Source organism: Hippopotamus amphibius, chromosome 14, assembly GCF_030028045.1.
Source record: "Hippopotamus amphibius kiboko isolate mHipAmp2 chromosome 14, mHipAmp2.hap2, whole genome shotgun sequence".
Classification (NCBI taxonomy): domain Eukaryota; kingdom Metazoa; phylum Chordata; class Mammalia; order Artiodactyla; family Hippopotamidae; genus Hippopotamus; species Hippopotamus amphibius.
This window is the reverse complement of record NC_080199.1, coordinates 54,653,672-54,677,177: the sequence shown is the minus strand read 5'-3', so window position 1 is coordinate 54,677,177 and position 23,506 is coordinate 54,653,672. Positions and strand designations below refer to the sequence as shown.

At 42.4% G+C, this 23,506-nt stretch overlaps 1 protein-coding gene across 1 annotated transcript; it reads left to right on the top strand.

The window, feature by feature from the left end:
* Window positions 1-20,873: 20,873 nt before the first annotated feature.
* LOC130835585 (protocadherin-8-like) lies at window positions 20,874-23,233 on the top strand. Its single transcript, XM_057707202.1, is given in 2 exon segments — window positions 20,874-21,147; window positions 21,150-23,233. Coding segments are annotated over 2 exon segments (2,358 nt in total).
* Window positions 23,234-23,506: the final 273 nt, after the last annotated feature.

The window sequence follows — 23,506 nt, the reverse complement described above, 5'->3', positions numbered from 1 at the left end:
TGATAGTCTCCTTTTGTCTAGGAGGTGATTTTTATACGGTACGAGAAGAGAATTCTCTCTATGCTTTTACCTCTGAGATCTTACATCTTTTTTCCCCTCCATTTTCTCTAATTCCAAACCATGCAGTGTCATACAGGCACGACAAATGTGATGTGGAGACCCTGGGCTGATTAATATTATTTACTGTGGTGCTTCTTGTCAATCGCTACAGAAATGAGAGCCATCAGACCTGACCTGGAAAGAGGCAATGGGAGCCTCTGGTTTCCATTATCTTTCACACTTTTGATTTCTGCTTTTCTAGTGTTGGAAGATTCTGTGATTGGGTTGACAAATTTGGTTGGTTCCACAAATATTCGTCATATGCATGTGCAAGGCTGTCTTTTGTAGGGTGGGGGGGTGGTTGGAAGGGTTGGGGAAAGAGCATGGTGGGCAAAGATAAACAAGTATTAGTCCTTTTCTACAAAGACCCTAAAATTTTGAAGACAGAAGGTTGACCTGTGAACAAGAAGGAATGAAATGAGTTTTATGGTAGAAACTTAAGCACAGTGCTCTGGCAACCGAGAGAAGGGAAAGCTTTAGAAAAGCCAATTTTTCTTGAGCTGTAAAAATCCTTGTAAACTGGAACTCATTACTTCTCACTTGATATATTCTCTGGAGCTGTGATATGAATAGATCCAATGCCATTTCGCATGTATATTTCAAAATTGCCTCTGGTTTTGGATTTTTGTGGCAATGCATTTTATAGACTGAACTGGTTCCAAAGGCAGGTAGTCCATAGTTAAATAGTTGTAAAAATGAAAGTATTTAGATTTAGAAACTCAACCTTTTCAAATCTTCTTTTTCTGGACAGCTTTATCTTGCATGTGGTCTTGAACATCAGTGCTTTTGATTGTGGCTCAGGAAATTTCGATCATCAACTCACTTCCCTTGTTATTATTACATACTGTGTTTTCTTAGTCATGAATAGCTTCAGGGAATCTATGCACTCACTGTAAGCATATGCAAAAATCTCTCTGTGTACATTTTTCTTGGAAGAGAGCCCATTCTTTTCATCAAATTCTCGAAAAGATACATGAACCAGACAATGTAAAACTATGTTTTTCCTTCATGATTTTATTCAGTCTCAGTATTTCAATACTAGCTAAATGTTGATGACTCTAAAACCTGTATTTCTAGCCTAAATCTCCCCTGAGTTTTATTCTTATATATCCTAATGTTTACCATCTATCTTTGCTTCTTTGAGCCAACTCCCCAAGCCCACCAATCCCAAGATTAAATTCATGACCATTCATCCTAAATCATTATGCTTACATATTCTCCATTTTCTTTGCTGAACCAACATTCACTTGGTCATCCAGGAGAGAAAACTGAGAATCATTGGGCTTCTTTTTACTTGTCCCTCAAGACAACTCAAATAGCACTTACTTCCAGAAGCCCCCCTTTGACTACTGCTTGCTCTCTTCTGGGCTCCCACAGTACCCTGTGCATATCACCATCATTGCTCAGCCATATATTAATGATCTGTTATTTTTCTGGTTCCCTTATTAGTTGGTAAGCTCCTTGAAGGAAGTGACTATTTCTCACCTGGTTTTGTAATTCAATACTGAGCCCAGAATCATACACTCAGTAAATGCTTAGGAATCAATTAAGAGGAGAAATTAGGAGTCTTCAAAGAATTTATATTACACTTGGCTTCCCAAAATTCAGATATAGTGACAGTGGCTTGAAATATTCTGATTTCATGGCCCATAAAGGAGAGAGGGAAGAAAGCTCTGTTCAGTGTGGTCTGCTAACATGAAACCATTTTTAAAGTCAGACCTTAATGCTGATTCTATGTCACTCGGTAGGAAGGAGATGGCAACTGGGTTCTTTGTGTTCTTTCTAAACTTGGAAATCTTAGTCTCCAGGGGGAATAAAACTCTATTAAGTTAAACATTTAAGCTTTAAAATTAATGTTATAAAATCAAGTAATTAATAATTCATAACATCTTGTGGCAAATTGTGTTAGACAAGATTGAAATTCCCAAGGTTTCATGAGTTCTGGTTGAAGTATACACAACAAGTACAATACTGTGCCCATTGTGTTTAAGACAGAAACCCTCTTAAAATAAGGGCTAATGGAAAAGGAGTTTGAAAATGTCCCTTAGTCCTTCACCTACCAGACATCTTTTAAAACCATTATAGTTAAGTTTTCCGTACTTTTCAAATGAATAGAAATTATTTCCCTTCCTCTCCTTATGGGGTAAGGGCAAGGGAATGTCTCCCTCTGTGCTATGCCATGTAAGAGGGACTTAAGAGAAAGTGTGGTGTTTGCCAGAAGGAGAGCCTGACATCTCATCCTGGATGACTGTTGGCTGAGCTGTAGAAACTTATCCATCCCTGTGTCACCATGGGAAAAAAGCCGAGTGCAGAGATAGTTCTAGGGAGATGTCAACTTGTGTCCTTTGGAGTCTCTACCCAGAGATTGGGCCCTGACTCTAGCATAGAGAATCCTAAAGGCAAGAGGATATGTGGCAATGCCTCTGGAGATTAGACCAATGGAAGAGGCCACAGGAGGAGTGTCCTATACATCTAGATTTTGGAAAGACAGAGATGTAAGCTTTTAATGAGCTAATTGGACATTCTGTGGTCAGTAGAAAGTTCAGAGGAATCTTGAAAAGACTCTGCCTAAGAGGTCTGCTTGTCAGGGCAAGGTGTCCCCAATAAAGAGGCTGAGTGGGGTACACCACTGGAGCAGCAGTGAGGTCAGTGGTGGTCCAGGAATGCTGTTGGAGATACTGTGTGTCTGTGTATTGGGGTGGGTTCTTTTCCCCTCATCCCATTCTCAGCTCCCACCCCCACCCAAGTTGTCAAGGGGCCAGAAAAAAATGTTTGCAATGGAGAGGCAAGGGAATAAGGAAGACCTAGATAAGAACTGAAAAAGTAAAAGAAACAAAAAACAAAACACAAAAAACTGCACTACTGACATGATCAGGATATCTGTTGTACTCAGTGCTATTGATGCCTCCTAGATATCCTGTTCACCTAATGCATCAATCTGCCAGCTGCTGTGAATGGTGGCTGCTAATAGCTCACAGTTGCTCTGTGCCGCTGAGACTTGCCCTTGGACAAAAAGGACCCACCTTGCCCTGAAAGCTGTGAATCTCCTCTTAGCTAAACCCAAGACATCTATTATTATATAGAAATGGTCAAATTTCTTCTGCTGCTGGGATTGCATGTTAAAAATATTAGAAGTATTTTGGAAGGATATCTGTTCCTGATGATAGTGAAATAAAAAACCTGCACAAAATGTATTTTATAAAAAGTCCACTTGAAGTATCGAAGAGCTACTAAAGCAACTACAACCTGAGGGACCAAGATCTTGGAAAGAAAAGTGCAAAGATATAAATTTGATTTTCAGGGATGCTTTTCCCTTCAAGGTATGTGCTAATTCCAAAGAAGCAGCAGAGAGGCTAAGAAATTGAGCAGAAAATGATGGTTGAAAGGCTGAGAAGCCAAATGGAGTTTCTTCTGGTGGTCTCACGGGCCGGAGGACAAAAACTGGAGTTCAGGGCCACCTTGAGGTGGGAAACCTTGGCCAACTCTCCAGGGATTTAATTAGGTGCTTGAATGGCCTATACCCTAGGAGTGAGAGTGGACCAGAAATAGACCAGACCCACAAAACAGAGCCCAGGTTTAAAGCAGCTTATTCCCTGATCAGATGAAGTTGATCTTTCTCAATTCTGTCAGAAGGAAAACTAAATGCTTGTCTTGAAGGAGTTGACATTTTCCAGAGTCTCAAAGTATTTCCTCAAATTTTCATATGTTTCCTAGAATTCAATACAAAATTACGAGGCAATGCCTGGAGATAAACACACTCCTGGAAACCAGAAGGTAAAGCACAATAGAAACAGACTTGGAGGAGATCCAGATACTGAAGTTATCTGCCATAAACTTAATGAGTGTGATGAAAATAAAAAGTTAGATAATTTACACAAATAATAACTTTAAAAAATAATCAAATGCAAAATTTGGAGTATAAAAGAATGACAACTGAAATTATTAACTCAATAGAGATATTTAGTAGCAGATTTAAAAAAACTGCTTAAAAGAGAATTAGTGAACTGGAAGCCATAAGAAAATGTCAATACTAGAGAAATATGGGACTTAGTAAATAGAGCAAACATATTTTGAACACAATTTTTATTGAGGGGTACATTTAGAACCCCTCAATGAAAGAAGAATGATATTGGAACAGAAGCCATATTTGAAGGGATGATGGCCAAGAGTTCTCCAAAAAGAATGAAAGATACCAAGAGTCAGGGAGCAGTATAAATCTACAATAGGATAAATATTAAAAAAAAAAACATAGTTAGGCTTATCATAGTAAAACTGCTGTAAACCAAAGAAAAAGAGTCTTAAAAGCAGACAAAAGCCCAAATAAAACTCTCATATGACTTCTCCAAAGCAACAATGGAAGCTAGCTGGCAATGAAATTATTTATTCAACATTTTGAAAAAACTGCTTTAAATAATTTACTCAGAACTAACCTAGAATTCCATCTCTGTAAAAATCTTCTTTAAAAATAAATGAAATAATTCTAGACCAAAAAAGAACTGAGATAATTTTATCATTAGCTGACCTGCATTGCAGTAAATGTTAGAGTGAATTCTGCTCTAGCATTTATTGTATTTCCAGATGGAAGCATGGAGATATGAGAAAAAAATGAAAAGCAATATAAGGGTAAATATATGGGTAGATCTAGATAAATATTTAAGGTATAGAATAATAATAATGTTGCTTTGTGGGGTTTAAATATCTATGGGATAGACACAGGACAAAAATAGAGCAAAAGGTTGGAGAATGGATAAATGGAGTTACACTGTCCTAAAGTCCTTGTGTTATGCTGTTGTAAAAGTCAAGGATGCATGTTTTATTCTAGGGTGACCCTTAAGAGAATAGTAAAAGTATAATAAAGAACATAATAAAAGAGGAAATAGAATAATAAAAATATTTAATTAAAAACAAAATAAGGCAAGAAATGAGAACAAAAGGGACATGGCACATGTGAGAAGAGAAAACATAGAGTAATATGGTAGATCTAAACCTGTAAATGAAAGTCTAAATACTGTAATTAAAAGACAAATATGGTCAAACTAGATTTTTAAAAAACCTTCATGCTGCTTATAGTAAACAATTTAAAAATAAGGATGCAGAAAGTTTGACAGTACAAGGATGATAGATATTTCTAATTAACATTAGCTAAAAGAAAGCTATTTTGTAAACTAATCACAGGCCAAGTAGACATTCAGGCAAGAAGAATTACTAGAAGGAGAGCTCACAACCATAAAATGGTTACTCTTCCAAGAAGCAGCACTGACAAACTTGCGTGAATACAATAATAAAGCCTCAAAACTTACGAAGTAAAAATTCATAGAACCAAAACAAGAAAAAGGCAAATCCACACTAGTCTTAGATGGTTCTAATATATCTCTTCCAGTGACTGATAGCACAAGCAGAGGAAAATAATTAGTAAGGATACACACTTGACCCAATTGACATACATTGAACATTCAACAACTGCACTGGAACCTAAAACAAGTTTCAACAAATTTCCAAATATTAAATTCATACAGCTTACAGCAAAAAGTGGCACAACAGTGTAAAGCAATTACATTCCAATAAAGAGCTTAAAAAAAATAAATTCATACACCGTATGTCCTCCAAACACAGTGAAATTAAGCTAAAAATCAGTCATGAGACGGTAACTAGAAAATCCCCAAATATTTGGAAATTAAGTGGTATAGTCATCCCTTGGTATCAGAGAGAGACTGGTTCCAGGCTCCTCGAAGATACCAAAATCCTTAGATGTTCATGTGCCTTATATAAAATGGTGTATTTGCATGTAACCTAGGGTACAACCTCCTGTATATCTAAATCATCTCTAGGTTACTTACAATACCTAATGCAACATAAATTACATGTAAATAGGTGTAAATGCAGTGTAAATGGTATGTAAATAATGTGCAGCAACTTCAACTTTTGCTTTTTGAAACTTTTCTGGATTTTTAAAAAAATTGTTGAATATTTTGGATCTGAGGTTGGTTGAATCCACAGATGTGGAACCCACAGATACAGAGGGCCAACTGTATACTTCTAAATAAACCATGGATCAAAGACGAAATCAGAGAGGAAATTAGAACTTGTTTAAGCTTTAGAAGGAGAATTAATATCATCGTGTTAAACTCATAACTGCAGCCGTCAAGGCGCTAGCCCAAGGAAATGGAATAGATTCTTTCTTTTTCATTCTCTTCCTGTTAAAGTTTCAAGGAATTTTGTATCTGTGGCACAAAAATGACATGGCAGGGCTTTTTAAGTGTCTGTTTTGTAGTTTGTATGAATCTTACAGGTCAAATGGTCAACGCAGGGTGGCCTCCTGGGACAATAATGATAACAGGATTGGGAACACTGAACCCTGTGCCCAGGCATAGAAATATCAATTTCTATCATCCAAAAGATCTGTTGAATAGCCTGAGTCCTTTCCTTTTCTCATTCATGGGAAATGTTACTCTTCCCTGGAAAAAATCTGGCAGATGTTTAGGAGCACAGAGAAGCACTTCACATCATTATTTAACCAAGCATACTGCGCTGAGTAATTAAGACTCCTGCTATCTGTCTGCTCAAATATGAAGGAAAGGTCTATATAAACCAAGCGAGACAAATTAGATGTTTTTGTGTTCAGAATAAGGGCAAAGATGGTCTTTTAGTGAAAACATTTTCTTATGTGCAAACTCTCAAAGAGCTGTTTCTTCTTAGGGAATATTACATGATGAAATAATTATGTCCAGAAGTTATGGAATGGAAGATGATGCTCTGTGTTTCTCTTCCTACCCCTCTGATGAAGAATCACAGGCTTCGAATGCCAAAGGCGTTAAAGACTTGTCACATCAGAGACCTTTAGAAGCTCATGAGGCCAAAAGTTACTCTGTGGCATGAGCTACTGTGCTCCGAGGGCCCCGGTTTTCTCCTGCAGGTTCCCACAAATTAAGTGTCATAGATTAATCACCCAGACCTAAATTAAGGAGTTAAGAAGCTGTTGATTCCTCCCATAGCTTTAACCTCCAAGGCAAACTACCAGCCCATCAGCTGCAAAAAACACTGCTGGCTTTTATTGGAAATGCAAAACTCTTCCTTGATGTTAAGATGAAGGGGATGTGTTTGTAATATTGTGCTCATAAAATAAACTTCATTCTCTCCCTGGTAATTGGCTTCCTGCTGTCAGGAGCTCTAAAGAGACGTTTGACAAGAGTTTGAATTGGTGTGTTAGTACCTTTCTTATGTATCTCTCTCCATGCGCTGTTTATATTTCCTCCTGTTCTCATACCCTTCACTTGGTAAAGATGAATTTGGATTTTCAATGTCTTCTTGTACAGGCTTATTAGTGATTTGTAGCTGCACAGAGTTTTCATGCCTTTGTAGCTGTAAAATTCGTAAGTAGGCTAGACCACATGGAATCCGAAGGTATTGGAAGTCTGAGTGGCCCCAAACAGCTCCAGGTTTTTGACCTTCTCCCATTCTGTGCTCCTTTGTTTGTTCTGAAAGACTCACTTGGATTTTATAAGATGTAAAAAAGATAGTTCTATTTTCAGTGTCTTGCCCTTTAGCCTATTACAGAACACAATTTGATTCTTCTTTCAGGGGACGGTTCAAACCTACATTGAATGATTGCTTTCGGGAGAAAAACATCCCAGATCCTAACGTGCTAAGACTGAAGTGGTTCTGGGGCACACATTAATAGGTAACTAAATCAGAATAAAAACATTTCTGAGGGTGAATGTCGTATTAAAGCAATAAGAGAGGTGCAGAAATTCCTTGGTGTTGGGGCTGATTGGTGGAGTCAGGGCTTAGGGATGCTTTTGCTGGAGTAATGGATGGGAGAGAATTCAGAAGCAGGTTTTTGCATTTATACTTATAATAACACTCTTTCCTCATTCCCACCCACCCCTAAACTGTGAGGTGAATTGCAATGATGACGTGTTCCTATTAAACTCTATAAAGAGTAAAACCCAGGAAATTCTAAATATCTTCTCTTTATCAACTAGGAAAGTTTACATTTTAAATCTATGGCTGGAATGCGGTTCTTAAATGTATAAACTAAGGCAGCAGTTTAAGAGACTGAAGTCCATAAAGGCGGGACTAAGTCACAGGAAACTCAGTTGGGATATTGCTTAATAAAGAGCGCACTGGTGCAACCATCAAAAGACCTGGATTCTGAGTTTACTTCTTCTACTGACCTGTCGTATGACCTAATTAAAGCAAGTCACTTGATCCCCCGGGCCTCAGTTTCTTCAAGTGTAACCTGAAGGGTTTGGACAAGTGCTGAGGAGCCTCTGAGTCTGTGAATTATGCCTAGGGTACTAACCAGGCTTGGATTAGCGTGTTGTAAGTAACCAACATATATGGTCAGGGTTGATGTTCGAAATATTTAGCAGCCCTGCAGTTTAAGTACTCACCAATCAAAATGAAGGCTGGATATAAACAACCTTCATTGGTGCGTGCTAGATAATTATCAACTATACTTATGGGAAAGGAGCCCCAGCTATTGGCATCAAATTGTCAAAGCAGAAAAGGCCTTAGGAATCACTGATCCATCTTCCTGATTTTACCGGTTATTGCATCCTCCGTTAGAAGCAGCACATTGTGATATTGAGAATTGTGGCAGAAAGACGACACCAGTGCATAAGGGCTTAGGTACATGATTGGATATCTCAATACATGTGGTAGGTTTTTACAGTAATGGCACTGATGACTCATACCTTCCTGTATCCACAGCATTTACTAATCCTCTTCCATGTGACACTGGCCTTGGCTATGTGACTTGCTTTGCCAACGAGGCACTAACAAATGAGATTCAAGCAGAGTCTTAACAAATACTTTTTTAAAAATTATTTATTTATTTATTTATTTATTTATTTATTTATATTTTTGGTTGCTTTGGGTCTTTGTTGCTGTGCACGGGCTTTCTCTAGTTGAGGCAAGCAGGGGCTACTCTTCATTGCAGTGCGCAGGCTTCTCATTGCAGTGGCTTCTCTTGTTGTGGAGCACGGGCTCTAGGCACTCGGGCTTCAGTAGGTGTGGTGTGAGGGTTCAGCAGTTGTGTCACACAGGCTCAGTAGTTGTGGCACACGGGCTTTGTTGCTCCGTGGCACGTGGCATCTTCCTGGAGCAGGGATCAAACCTGTGGCCCCTGCATTGGCAGGTGGAGTCTTAACCACTGCGCCACCAGGGAAGTCCCAACAAATACTTTCTGATTAGCATTTGCCCCATCTCTTGCTGCTTTTGGAACACAGCCACTATGTAAAGGTGTCTCTTGGCCTCCTGGTGACACATGGCCCATCTGACAGCCAGCAGCATTTACCAAAGATGTGAATGAGGCTTAGACTAACCAGGTTCATCTGAGCTGACAGATGACTGTAGAAACATGAGTGATCCAGGTGAGACCAGAAAAGGAACCAATCAGCTGTGCTCAGCCCAAATGGCTGACCCAGAGAGTCAGAGCAAATAAAATGGTAGTTATTTAAGACAATAAGTATAGGATTGACATGCAGCAACAGATACTTGATACAACAGAAAAAGGATCTCCAAGTTGGGGATGGGGAGGGGAGTTTCCAGGGAGTTGATGGCAGGAAAGATTTGAAGTGTCTTCAGCCATTTTCTTCCTTGAAGCTGGAATCAAGCATTTGTGTCTAGTCCTTACAAACAGACTGTTGCTTCCTGGATGGGCCAGAAAACTCCTTCTTACCCATCTTTCTGGTGAAGTACTCAGGGAAAACACAGCTGGATTTTCCTAATTCCTCTTGGTGAAGCATACTTTCCCTCCTATAATTCCCTGAGTCACAGTTTTTCCCTTTTGGAATATAACAAGAATCATCTGGCCTGGCCTTTTCTCATTAATTCAGCGGGTGGCTGCTAGCAAGAAATTTTATGGAATATTATGAGAATGAAAAGAGTTCTTAGGAAAGAGGTAAGAAGATAAGATTTTTAAATGATTAGAAAAATAAAATAAAATAAAAATGACTGAGAAACAGTAATACTTTCCAAACATCCATATACAATCTGTAACTCTCTTGCTTTCAGCCCCACTTTGAGGCAATAAAAAATCCATTTTGTCATTGTCCTAAAGTTTCTGATATCTTGCCTCTGGTGGCTGCAAGTCAAAGAGTTAATTTAAAACAAAGCCCTGAAGACTGCTGCTTTTTGGTCATAAATGGCTCTAAAACTAGACAAATATAAGAGGCAACTATTTTCAGGTATTGAATAACAGGGGTACACTCCCCAAGAGAAGGGGACTCTCTCCTCATGTTCATCCAGGTCTCTGCCCAGGTTTCCAGCCGTAGCCCAGGAAGCTGAGTCCATGCTGAGGGAGATGGTCCAGTTGACTTGAAGAGGCAGAGATAAGAGCTTGGGACCACTCAAGTGGATGGAAGCTGCATATGTGACCCAGCCTGTGGAGAGTTCCTGTGAACACTCCAGGCATTCATCTGAGACATCAGAAAGGCCATACCTCAGAAGACTGGACCGTGCCTAGTCGTCAGGCCTACTCTAGGCCCACCTTCTTAAAACCTAAAAATCTAAGTTTTGCCAAGATCTGCAGGGGAGACAGAGTTTGGAAGCTGAGTTCACTAAGTTATGGGGAATGAGAAACAGCTAGAGCTTTCCACAGCCTAAAACCTAGGCTAACAAGTTCAAATTTACTAACAGTAATTAATTTGCCTGCCAAAGACATTGCAAGAAAAAAAAAAAACAAAAAAAAAACTAATACCCCTCATTAACATAGATGCAAAAATAAAAATGTTAACAAATCAAATCAAGTAATAGCTCGAAAAAAGGTAATACGTCTTGACCGTGGCAGGTTGGTCCTAGGAAAACAAGGCTTGTTTAACATTTAAAAGCTAATATATATAATTCACCACGCTAACAAAATACAGAAGAAAAATCACATGATAATATCAATAGATACAGAAAATAACATTTGACAAATTTCAGCACCCAAATCTGATAAAATCTCTCAGCAAATTAGTACTAGTAGAGAAGTTTCCAAATTTGATAAACAACATTTAAAATATATCTACTAAAAATATCATAGTTAATGGTAAAACACTGAATGCTGTTCTTTAAGACTGAGAATACGGCAAGGATGTTTGCTCTCTTTACTTTTCTTCAGTATTGTACTGTGAAAGATAGAGATTGAGAAGGAAGAAGTAAGACTGTCTCTATTCATAGAAGACATGAGAGAAAAGACTACAGAGTCTATAAAAAGCAAATAAGCAAAGAATCAACTAAACTTAGTAAATGAACTTATTAATGTCCTCAGGATATGGATGTATGCTGTACTTGGATGAGTAGAAAAATCAACTGCATCTCTATATGTTAGTAACAAATAGATAAAAATAAATATTAAAAAATATTTAGGATAGTATCAAAAAACATAAGATACTTTTAAATATATGTAACAAAAGACAGGCGCAAGACTTGTGTATTGAAAGCATCAAATATTTCTGAGAGAAATTTTTAAAATGTTAAAGAGATATACCATATTTATGGATTGGCAGACTCAATATTGTTAAGATGTTCATTTCCTCCAAATAGAAACATAGATTCAACGAAATTCCAACCGAAATTGCAGAGGCCATTATTGTGGAAATTGAGAAGCTGATTCTAACATCTAGACAGAAAAGCAAATGACCTAGAACAGTCAAAACAATTCTGAAAAAGGAAAACAAGATCAAACGACTTATACTACCTGGTTTCATGACCTTCTATAAATGCTACAGTAATCGAGACAATCTGGAATTGTCAGACGGGTAGACATAAAATCAATGGAAAAAAATACAGAATTCGGAAATAGAGCCATATGTGTTCATTTTGACAAAAACAACAAGATAATTCAATGGAAAAGGGATAATCTTTTCAACAAATGCTACTGGAACAACATATGAGAAAAAAATAAACCTCAGCCTCCATTCCATATCATACAGAAAAATTAATTTAAAATAAATCACAACTTGGTGACTTAATCAGTTCCCTAAGGAAGCTGAAAGATCAATATAAGATATAATTACTAGGTCCTGTAACAAGTCAGATCTTGGGAAGATTGGTACTGCTCTCAGTCAGGGCTGGGTAAAACAACTGCTCATGATCTGACAACTTATCTGATCCACTTAACATTCCCCAGCAGATCAATGACAAGTAACTGCAATTTAAAAAACCCATCTGGCAAAGGGAAAACCACACACAATGACCACTGTCCACGGCACGTAAGTATATCCTGTTTGCCAGACGATGCAAGGATTCCCTAAGCTGACTGAGATGTGTGTTCCTAGAATAGCTAGGATGGCCTCCCCAGATCCTAGCCACACGGATGCTCTTTCTTAGCCTTTGTCCTCTGTGACCACATCTGAGTTGGGAATTGGGATGATATCCCAGGAGCTTTACCATTTTTTATTGGGGTTCAGGAATCTCAGTCCCTTGTTTGCCAGGTAATTGTTTAGTATTTATTTGCATTTGATCAACTCCACAATCAACGCTGGAGACAGTGCTCAAATTTACTTCCAGCCTGGGGATTTCCATCTCCTAGCAACAGCCCTGAATGTTCTGCTTATGCCCTTAACCCTCAGTTTAAATGTCTTCTACCTGCACCTCTCCAGGGTCGTTGAGAACAATTTCTTGGGGTGGGAGTCACAGCTAATATATGCCCCTCTGCTCCCAAGTTGCATCCTAAGGGATGGCTTTTTGCCTTGAGGGTGATTTTAATTTTTCTTAACTTGGATCTTCCAGACTTAAGGGGAGATTGAGAGGGACAGGGGGCCTCAAGGCTCTGTGAGACCTCAGTGTTGTCTTCCTGATTATTTTTGCCAATGATTTTTTTGCACTAATTTTAGTTTGGTACAGACATTTTTGCTTTTATTTTTACCCTTAAGCCTTGCCAAGATTGCCAACTTTTGGCCTTCTTGGATTATTGGCCTCAGTCAGAAAAGGGACTGTTTCAGTGATATTATACTTTCTTCCCTTTCTGCTCTCAGAGGGACTACATTCAGTTGGAGACTATCCTTTTTAAAATAAATGTAGCCAAGCCCTTCCAATCCCTAACCTCCTATTCTCTGGCTTTAATAGACACATGATCTGAATCCCAAAATACAAGTAATGGTTTACCAGTGGCTGTGCAAACACAGAGCAAGAATGCAGGGCAACCTCTAGACTTAGCATATAGATAGGTCTCCATGGATGTCCTCCCTGGATCCTCTCAGCTAATTACCCATTTTAGAGTCTGTTACTGAGAATTCCTTTCTCATTGTTGGAAATTGTTATGATTTTTTAGGAGACAAATAACAGAAATCCAGTTGCTAATTTTCTTGGACATAAAAGGGGAACTTGTTGTTATACTTAAATGAAAAGTTCAGTGGGAGATCAGGCATGGTTGGATCTAAGTGCTCTGAACCATTTCAGGGTTTTTTTTTTTTTTTTGAAAAATGTTGACTTTATACTCAGGCAAGCACTCCCAACCTAGTGGTTCACATCCAGATTACATCTTTTTAGCTCTGCAACTCCAGAGGGGAAAAAAAAAATTCCTCTCTTAGTAATTGTAGAAACAATCCTGGACCTGACGACCAATGGCCCTGACTGGCCTGAGCTGGGAAACACGCATGTACCTGAGTCAATCACCTTAGCTAGAGGATGGGATATTTTAATTTGGCTAAGCCTGGGTCATATGGCCATCCCAGCACCAAGAGTGGGGGCGTCTATCATACCCTACTCACATGGACTGATTTAGAGAAGAGGTGGTTTCTCAAAAGAAAATTGGAAGCTGAATAGGCAAAAACAATGAATATCCAATGCACCCTGATAGGACTTGTTGAAATCGATTCAAGAAACCTGTTTTGTTACTTGTGGCTGTACCAAGTCTTGCATATTATTCAATAAGTCTCACTTATTGCAGAAGTCTCACATAATCTACAAGTTCCAAGGATCTTATGATCCTTTAGCCAGTTTTCTAGTTTAGAATTCAGATGATGTAATGCGGTAAGAATTACACAGAAGTGGCACAGGGTGGTGGGCCCCTCCCCTCACAACTATTTCAAAATATCCATAAGCCCCTTTCATGTGGTTGGCAATGTCCTGGGCTCTGGGATACAAATTTGATGAAGACATGATTAATACCTGGAAGGATTCATAATGGGGGTAAGAAATATACCTTTAAGTAAATAAATCACAATGTGATATGCCAGTGTCTATAACAAAGGATTCAGTTGTCTTTTGAGACCTCACAAAATGGTAGGCACTGGGCTTTTTGCTCTTCCCACATTTTCTCACTTAAACCTCAAGGCAATCCCTCAAAGTAAGCACTCTTCTCTAAAGACATTGAGGTTTACAGAGAAAAAGTCTTTTGTGTGTGGTCATTCAGCTGCTAAGTAGCAGGGGCCTTTGGGAATTCTATTTGGGAATACTGTAGTCCTCAATATTTGAGAGTGCTGAGAAAGCATGACCATTCCTTAAGCCATCAGATAGCTTTAGAATCACTTATTTGTTCCATCTTCTCCATCCCCTAGAGCTTGTACACCATGAAGTCCTGCCAATTTTTCCTTTTCAGTGTTTCTTAGGTTCTCATCCTATACTTTTTCCAAGTCATTGTTCAGGCCTTCAGCATCTGATACAGAGATTGCAGAGGCACCTAAACTGCTCTTCTCCTTGCTTCTTGTCTCTCTTTAATTCATTCTGCTTCCAGCTAGCTTTTGAGCTAGGCAGAAGCTGTATACCGTGTCATACGGCCTCGATCATTTATTTGGTAAATATTTATGATAATTCAGTCATTGTGCTGGATCATGATTTAAAGCTTCCAAAAAACCACAATCCTTTTTGAGGATTTCACCAATGTTCAGGAAAGGCAATCGTCTAGATAATTTATCATACAGTAGTCCCCCCACCCCACCCCACCTCCGCCATTTTCTGTGTTTTCACTTTCCCTGGTTTCAGTTACCTGTGCTCAACCGAGGTCTGAAAATATTAAATAGAAATTTCCAGAAATAAACAATTCATAAGTTTTAAAAGTGCATGCTGTTCTAAACATATGGACACCAAGTGGAGAAAGCAGGGCAGTGAGGGGGAGGGTGGTTGGGGTGGGATGAATTGGGAGATTGGGATTGCCATATATACATTACTAGTAAGAAAAAATATCAAATTGTACACTTTAAATATTAAAAAATAATTGCATTCTGTTCTGAGTAGGCTGATGAAATCTCGGGCTGTCCTGCTCCATCTCATCCGGGACAGAATCATCCTTCTATCCAGTGTATGCTGATCCTTAGTCACCTAGCAGCCACCTTGGTTATCAGACAGACCCTCAGTACCACAGTGCTTGTGTTCAAGTACCCCTTATTTTACTTAATAATGGCCCCAAAGTGCCAGAACAGTGATGCTGGCCATTTGAATATGCGGAAGGGAAGCCATACAGTGCTTGCTTTAAGTGAAAAGGTGAAAGTTACCCCACTTAATAAGAAAAGAAAACAAATTGTATGCTGAGGTTGCTAAGACCTATGGTATGCATAAATTTTCTATCCATGAAATTGTGAAGAAGGAAAAAGAAATTTTGCTAGTTTTGCTGTCATATCTCAAACTGCAAAATCTATGGCCACAGTGCTTGAGAAGTGCTTAGTGAGCATGGAAAAGGCATTAAATTTGTAGAGAGAGAGAGGGAGAGAGGGAGGAAGGGAGAGCACATTTCCATAACTTTTACTATAGTATATTGTTAAAATTGTTCTATTTTATTATTAGTTGTTAATCTCTTCCTGTGCCTAATTTATAAATTTAGCATTATCTTAGGTATATATGTATACGAAAATACATATTATGTATAGTAGGGTTCGGTACTATCTGTGGTTTCAGGCATCCAGTAGGGGTCTTAGAACACATCCCCTTTAAATAAGGGGGGAATACTATAATAGAATACATATCAACAATCTCCTTCTCCGCAAACTTCAATGCTTTCTCACTGCTGCCTTAAAAGTGTCTAAACTCTTTAGCTTAGCATCAAGGTCCTCCTCAACTGTGCCACCCATGCAAGCTTGTCCTCCTAAAACCATCCACTCCAACCAACTGGTATGCTCAGTCCCCATAAAAGGCTCTGTTCACAGCTTGTAAACATCACTCCTGGGTTCTCTATATCCCTGGCAGTTCTGGCTGACATGTGATTTTACCTGTGAAATCTGAGATCACTTCCTGTTTGGACTTGATATAACTTTCTCCATGTCATTTGGCACTATGTGTTCTCTGAACTCTCCTGGTTTTATTTAACATTTAAGTATTTTCTTCTGCAAGGCTGTGAGCTTTATTGTGTCACCAATACTTGATCAAATATCTGTTGATAAAAGACCCCAAAGTGCTCTGATTACTGGTGGTCACGAGCTTTACTGCAGAGTAGGAATAGAGAGGTTTAGGTAAGAGGAATAGAGAGGTTCAGGTAAGAGGAAGAGAGATGAAGATAAAATAAGGCACAGATGAAAAGCTACTCCTCAGTCCATATACTTTTTTTCCCTCTGATCTTTATTGGAGTATAATTGTTTTACAATGTTGTATAGTTTCCATTGTAATTCATATTCTTTTATTCTTCTCTTGCTTTGCAACATTCTTGCGAGGGGGGCAGTTTTTTCCTAGAGAGTGGTAAGAATCCAAAATATGGACCTTGAGCTAATGACCAAAGTCAAGTACTGCAGTCAATTTCTCTGGCTCTATTGGGATTTGAGATATCCCTGAATCAAAAAGGCAAAATATTTTTCATTTATTCAATGACTGAATTTCCTTCATAGAGATAGACTAATAAAACCAGCAGTTTAAAAACTAGTTGTATGAAGTATTTTAAGATTACATGGTTTTGATAATATCATAATTAACATAATGACCTTATGGGAAACTTTTTCCTATGTGAAGATTAAGTCATGCAAATCCTTGTTTTATGTTAAGGGGAATTTGTGATTAGTGTTGATACTCTATAGTGGTTCCCTGTGATTTTCTCTAGGTTCAAGCACTTTAGCGGATAAATATCATTTGTCTATGCTTGTAGACAGTGTTTTGGCTGACTTCAGGGCTGAATTATTTTCCCTGAAATCATTTTCCAAAAAGGACTAGCAATTGCTGATAACTTTTCTTATAAATGACTGCATAGTCAAGACCTGATAACAAACTGATTATGCAGAGGGGTAACAGGAATGTGAGATAATGACCCTTCTTGTGAGAGCACTTAAAACAGTTACTCTCAGTTTGGGGGGCTCACCCTGCTGAAGAATGATTTTAGCTTTTTCAAGGTTCGATTTTAAAAACAGGAAAAAAAAAAAACCCAGCTGTTAGGTTGATTTGTTTTCTTTCAAACAGTCTTCATAGCTTCTATTTCTACAACTTGCTCCTTGAAGACAGCAACATTACACTTGATAATATTTTGCTCCTTCATCTCCAGAATGTTTGTTCAGTTGAGAAATGAAAATGGGTCTCAGTATAGTACATAGAGTGATTTGTTCTAAATGGCGCAAAAACTGTTTCTGGAAGTGTTAGTTCAAGGTTCTGTAAAAGTTGATGCTTACTCTGAAGCGTGGACACCAAAATCTAGCCAAATATTCACACTAGGAACTTCCCTGTGGCTTCATTCCGTGTTATTAAGTTTTATGTAATAGGAAGAGGGGAATATGCAAAGGCATAGGCACTATTTTGAATTAGGGACCATTTCCCCCCATGTTTAAGGTGAAATTTTCCTTACTTTATGCACAGTGTGCCTTGGTGTGTAAGGGACACACTGGTGTTACTTGTTTAGCAAAAGAGAAAATCTTTTATTAAAATGATTGGCATGCAAATCCTGTTTTACAGATCTGGTTTTCTGGCATTTGGGGGGAACACTAGTATGTCTGGTGCTTTTGTTTTAGGAACAAAAGTAAACACTGTAGGGGGTTCAACTAAATCCCTCCCCCACCCCCCTTCATCCCCTTTAAAACCAAACTGAGCAAGAGGACCAAATGGCTGCTTTAGTCACATTTGGGGAGTCCCCCTGGTCCCACTGCTTATTTTGCTCCATGTTTGTCTCCAACAGAGATCAAAACTACATTTTATGGACTTATAGTTTGGCAATATGCTGGCAAATGGGAAAACAAGCAACATAAAGCAAATTTCTGCCACGATGCTTTTAATATTGAGACAGATTTTTATCTAACAGAGCAAACGGAATGGAACGTGAGAGTACCATGAGCTCAAGGCTGTAAACACGGCTTCCCAATGACACATCCCTAGGGGGACAGATCATACAGTTTCTATATTATTCAGCTTGTCACTCTACTGGCACAGAACTGATTTTTGCCTCAGAAAATGTCTCTTTCTTGAAACTCCAGCTGTCCTTCATTCATGGAGCCGTATTTCAATAAGGTGGTTGTTTACTAGGAAACAAAGCTAAAGCTAATAATGAATCACTGACAATATAGCACATTCCTTAGCATAGATGGTCTCCTTGCTGCCAAACAGCTGGAGGAGAAGTGGGGAAAATGCAATCAGGCATCATAGCTGGGTGTTTTCAAACATTAAGTGGCCAGATGTTTAGCACTGTGGAGGTAATGTGTATGATTGCCTGCCTTTTAAAATATTGTGTCTGGGTCTTTTGTTGTTCGGTAGATAGAGTCGTAGACTATTCTTCATTTTCAGGATGCTGAGGAGTTTTTCTGATAGTGAATGGCAACAAAAATGTTGAAGACCTGCAAGAGCCAGGCCTGGCAGGGATTGTGTGCCACGAGGGAGAGGAGGAAGGGCCAAGACTTGGACTGTGGTTAAATGGGTCCCTCTCCTGGCTAAAGTGCATGGAAGCATGTGCCTTTTAAAAAGCATGGGCTGAATCAGTTTTCAGTCTTTGGGTAAGGGTAAAGGGATCAGATCCTCTTATTTTTCCCGAGACCCAAAGGCTGAATAACCAGATACTTCTTTGGAATACCCACTTCTAAGAAAGAAAGCAAACTGTCTTAATAGCATTGAGGATACTGGCTTACAAGAACTCTAGTCTGAGAGTTGTTTCCTTCCTTCAATGAATACCTCGTCAGGAAAATTAAACAAATCTAAAGTACAGTAGGACCTTGTTGTCTATCCATCATATATATGACAGTTTACCTCTGCTAATCCCAAACTCCCAGTCCTTCTATATTCAATATCCTGTGATAAATCATAATGGAAAAGAATACAAAAAAAAAAAAAAAGAATGTATATGTATAACTGAGTCACTTTGCTGTACAGCAGTGACTGTTACAACATTGTATACCAACTATATGTCAATTAAAAAAATAAAATTAAAAAAATCTAAAGTAAACAAAATGAAGCTCTTTCTCTTTTTAGGATCTCAGAGTACCTGATGAAAATCAACACATGCTCCCCGCTGTACCTCTCTATTGGTTACTGGTACTTATAATTAGAGTCACTGCCAAATGTTCCACTTAATTAAAACCCCTGGAAATTAATTATCTCATCAAAGGTGGCTCAGTTTCAGAACTGGGTTCACAGATCCTGTTGCTAAAATAAGTGCAACTCCCTCTTAAGAGTGAAAGAAAAAAAACCGTCATTTACTGACATGTCTCTGCAGGAATCAATAACATTATAGATCATGTAGGACCCAAGAATAGCTGGGCATATTAATAACTAAGCCTGCTCACTGATTTTATTCAAGATGACTGGTTAAAGAACATTCTGCCTTGATGACAGCTCCATGGCAGGAGGAACAATGTTATCATTAACATGTGGGACCATTTAGCATTTAGAACACTTCACACAAAAAGAGAACTTAACATAGGACTATTGTGCTTTGGACAGATGGTTTAATGTTTCTTTAGCCTTCAGCCTATCAGGCCACCCGTGGTTTTCTTCAGCCAAGGGCTTTTTAAAAATAATTGGTCTATAGCAATTTTCTAACAAGACTGACTGCAATATATTTCCCTAAATCTTTTTCTTACCCTTAACTATTCCTTGCAGTGGTTTGTGGTTGACAAACCTCCCTGCCTGACACTGAGTCTTCACGTATAAGTAATCACTGACATAAAAGGAGATGAAGGGGCTGAAATTTCATCATTAATGGTTTCTTTGCTTGCGAAAAGCTATTCAGAAATGATTACTTTGGAAAACAGTTCTTCTCTGATTAGACTGCCTGACTCTGGAGGAGCTGTTCCCCCAGAATCTTTCAATACAGGAAATGGTAACCCAATATAGATGGATGACCATGGGTGGTAAAGGATGCATATATGCGTTTGTTTCAAAGTGGTAAAGCAGAATAGCAATTGTGCCTCTGTCCAAGGACTGTGTGTGCTCAGGAAGGAATAAAGAGGCTATGGGTCCCCTGCTCAAACTCTCAAAGTGAGATTCAGGCACACTACAAAGCAAGCAGGGTCCATTTTTTTTTTATTTTATTTTATTTTTGAATTGGAAAAGTATATTTAATTTGCAGGTTTCTGTCTACAGGGTCCATTTTTATAGTGTAAACTTCTGTAGGGATCTTAATGACCCCCTGCACTGCCGCAGCCACTATTCAGCTCCCCGGGCCTTTCTGCGAGCTCTTTCAAGGGAAAAACACGACCCAGAGGCTGGGAGACTGTGGACTGGCCCAGAGGGATGCTTATTTGCAGTATTCTTTGTGTAACCTCCCTGGTAGGGTTCAGAAGAAGCGTGCTTGAGCCCTGGGCAGAGAAAAGCGATTACACAGCAGAGAGAGTTTAGTGATCAGAAGTATTTGAGAGGGCAACTGTCTCCTGACTGTACACTCAGGAGGGCTTGAGAAGGCTGGAAGTCTGAATGCAGAGACTCAGACTGGTTTTTTTTCCCTTTGAGGAACACGAATGTCTCACTGGAGGCTCAGATTCCCCACTGACACTTCACGCAGGGCTGGACCGGAGTCCCTGCTGCTTCTGTGGTGGCTTCTGGTGTCAGGGTCTTGCACCGAAACCGTCAATTTTCTCAACTACAAGGAAGAAGCCCCTGGCACTGTTATCGGCGTTCTGTCTGACCACGTCCTGTTTAATTCCCAGTGCGAGGTGCCTGGCCAGCTCCGCTTGATGAAGTTCAACAGCTCGCTGATCCAGGTGCACGAGGGAAATGGGCAGCTGACTATCGGAGTCGCGGCCTGGACCGCGAGCGGCTGTGCGGCCAGGCCCCGCAGTGCGTGCTGGCCTTCGACATGGTCAGCTTCTCGCAGGAGCAGTTCCGGCTGGTGCACGTGGAAGTGGAGGTGAGGGACATCAATGACCACGCGCCGCGCTTTCCCCGCGCCCAGATCCCCGTGGAGGTGTCCGAGGGCGCGGCCGTGGGCACGCGCATCCCCTTAGAGGTGCCGGTGGACGAAGACGTGGGCGCCAATGGGCTACAGAGCGTGCGACTGGCCGAGCCGCACAGCCCCTTCCGCGTGGAGCTGCAGACGCGCGCGGACGGTGCCCAGTGCGCCGACCTGGTGCTGCTGCAGGAGCTGGACCGCGAGAGCCAGGCCGCCTACAACCTGGAGCTGGTGGCCCAGGACGGCGGCCGCCCGCCGCGCTCAGCCACGGCAGCCCTCAGTGTGCGCGTGCTGGACGCCAACGACCACAGCCCGGCTTTCCCGCAGGGCGCCGTGGCCGAGGTGGAGCTGGCGGAGGACGCGCCCGTGGGCTCGCTACTGCTCGACCTGGACGCGGCGGACCCCGACGAGGGCCCCAATGGCGACGTGGTGTTCACCTTCGGCGCCCGCACCCCGCCCGAGGCGCGCCGCCTCTTCCGCCTCGACCCGCGCTCGGGCCGCCTCACCCTGGCCGGGCCGGTGGACTACGAGCGCCAGGACACGTACGAACTGGACGTGCGGGCGCAGGACCGCGGCCCCGGGCCCCGCGCCGCCACCTGCAAGGTCATCGTGCGCATCCGCGACGTCAATGACAACGCGCCGGACATCGCCATCACCCCGCTGGCCGCCCCGGGCGCGCCTGCCGCCTCGCCCTTCGCCGCGGCCGCCGCCGCCGCCGCCGCCGCTCTCGGGGGTGCGGACGCGACCTCGTCGGGCGGACCCGGGACGCCAGAGACCGGCGCCGTCTCGCTGGTGCCGGAGGGCGCGGCGCGCGAGAGCCTGGTGGCGCTGGTCAGCACCTCGGACAGGGACTCGGGCGCCAACGGGCAGGTGCGCTGCGCCCTCTATGGGCACGAGCACTTCCGGCTGCAGCCGGCCTACGCGGGCAGCTACCTGGTGGTGACCGCGGCGTCCCTGGACCGCGAGCGCATCGCCGAGTACAACCTGACGCTGGTGGCCGAGGACCGCGGCGCGCCCCCGCCGCGCACGGTGCGGCCCTACACGGTGCGGGTGAGCGACGAGAACGACAACGCGCGGCTCTTCACGCGGCCGGTCTACGAGGTGTCGGTGCGTGAGAACAACCCGCCCGGGGCCTACTTGGCCACGGTGTCCGCCAGGGACCCGGACCTGGGCCGCAACGGCCAGGTCACTTATCGGCTGCCGGAGGCCGAGGTGGGCCGCGCTGGGGGCGCCGTGTCCACCTATGTCTCGGTGGACCCCGTCCCTGGGGAGCGGCAGCACGACGGTGCTTTGACCGCGAGGAACTGGTCCGGCTGCAGCTGGGGCTCGGGGGGGCTCGACGGTGGCTCTCCGCCGCCCCGCCGCCGGGCCGTGGTGTGGCTGCACGTGGAGCACCAGAACGGCCTCTCGCCCCGCCACCCGTCAGTGGCTCAGCCCAGCTGCCTCAGCTCCAGCACGCGCCCCCGGGGCTACCTGCTGAGCCGACTGCAGGCTAGGGACGCGGACGAAGGCCTCCGCGCAGAGCTGACTTACATCCTGCTCCGCAGGGACGGCGGCCCCGGGGCGCTAGCGCTACACCCGCCCACGGGTGAGCTGCGCCTGCAGCGCCGTCTGTCCACGCAGCCCGCCGGCCCGCTGACGGCGGTCGTCGTGGTGCTGGACGGAGGCCGGCCGGCCCTGTCGTGCGTGGCCACAGTGCTCCTCGTGTCCGCGCACTTGGCGCCACCTGGCGGGCAAGTGGTGCTGGTGCCACGGCCGCCTGCGCCGCCAAACCAGCCAGGGGCGGGACACGCGCGGGACGGCGCACCGCGCAGGGAGCAGGCCGGCACCCTCACCTCTCCGTGGTCGTGGTGGGGTTTTTGGTCAGGACTGTGGCCTTCTGCTGGTGGCCTTCGTCCCCGTGACTCGTTCCTGCCCAGGCGAAGCTAGGACGCGGAGGAAGCGACTTTGTGAGCACAGCCAGAGCGGATGCCACGCGGGCAATGGCCAGGCTGGCCAGGGTGGGCAGAGAGTCAGGGGCTGACCCTGGGGGCTTCGCCCCGGGAGTCTTCGTGGAGACTCCGCTCTCCATTTCCTCAGAGGCCCAGGAGGGTGAGTCTGCCAAGATTTCCCACTCCGCGGGGACAGTGGGGTGTCCTCATGCTCCTCACTTCCCAGGAGCGGGATCCCGCGGGCCCAGGTAGCGCACCCCCAGCTCGCTTA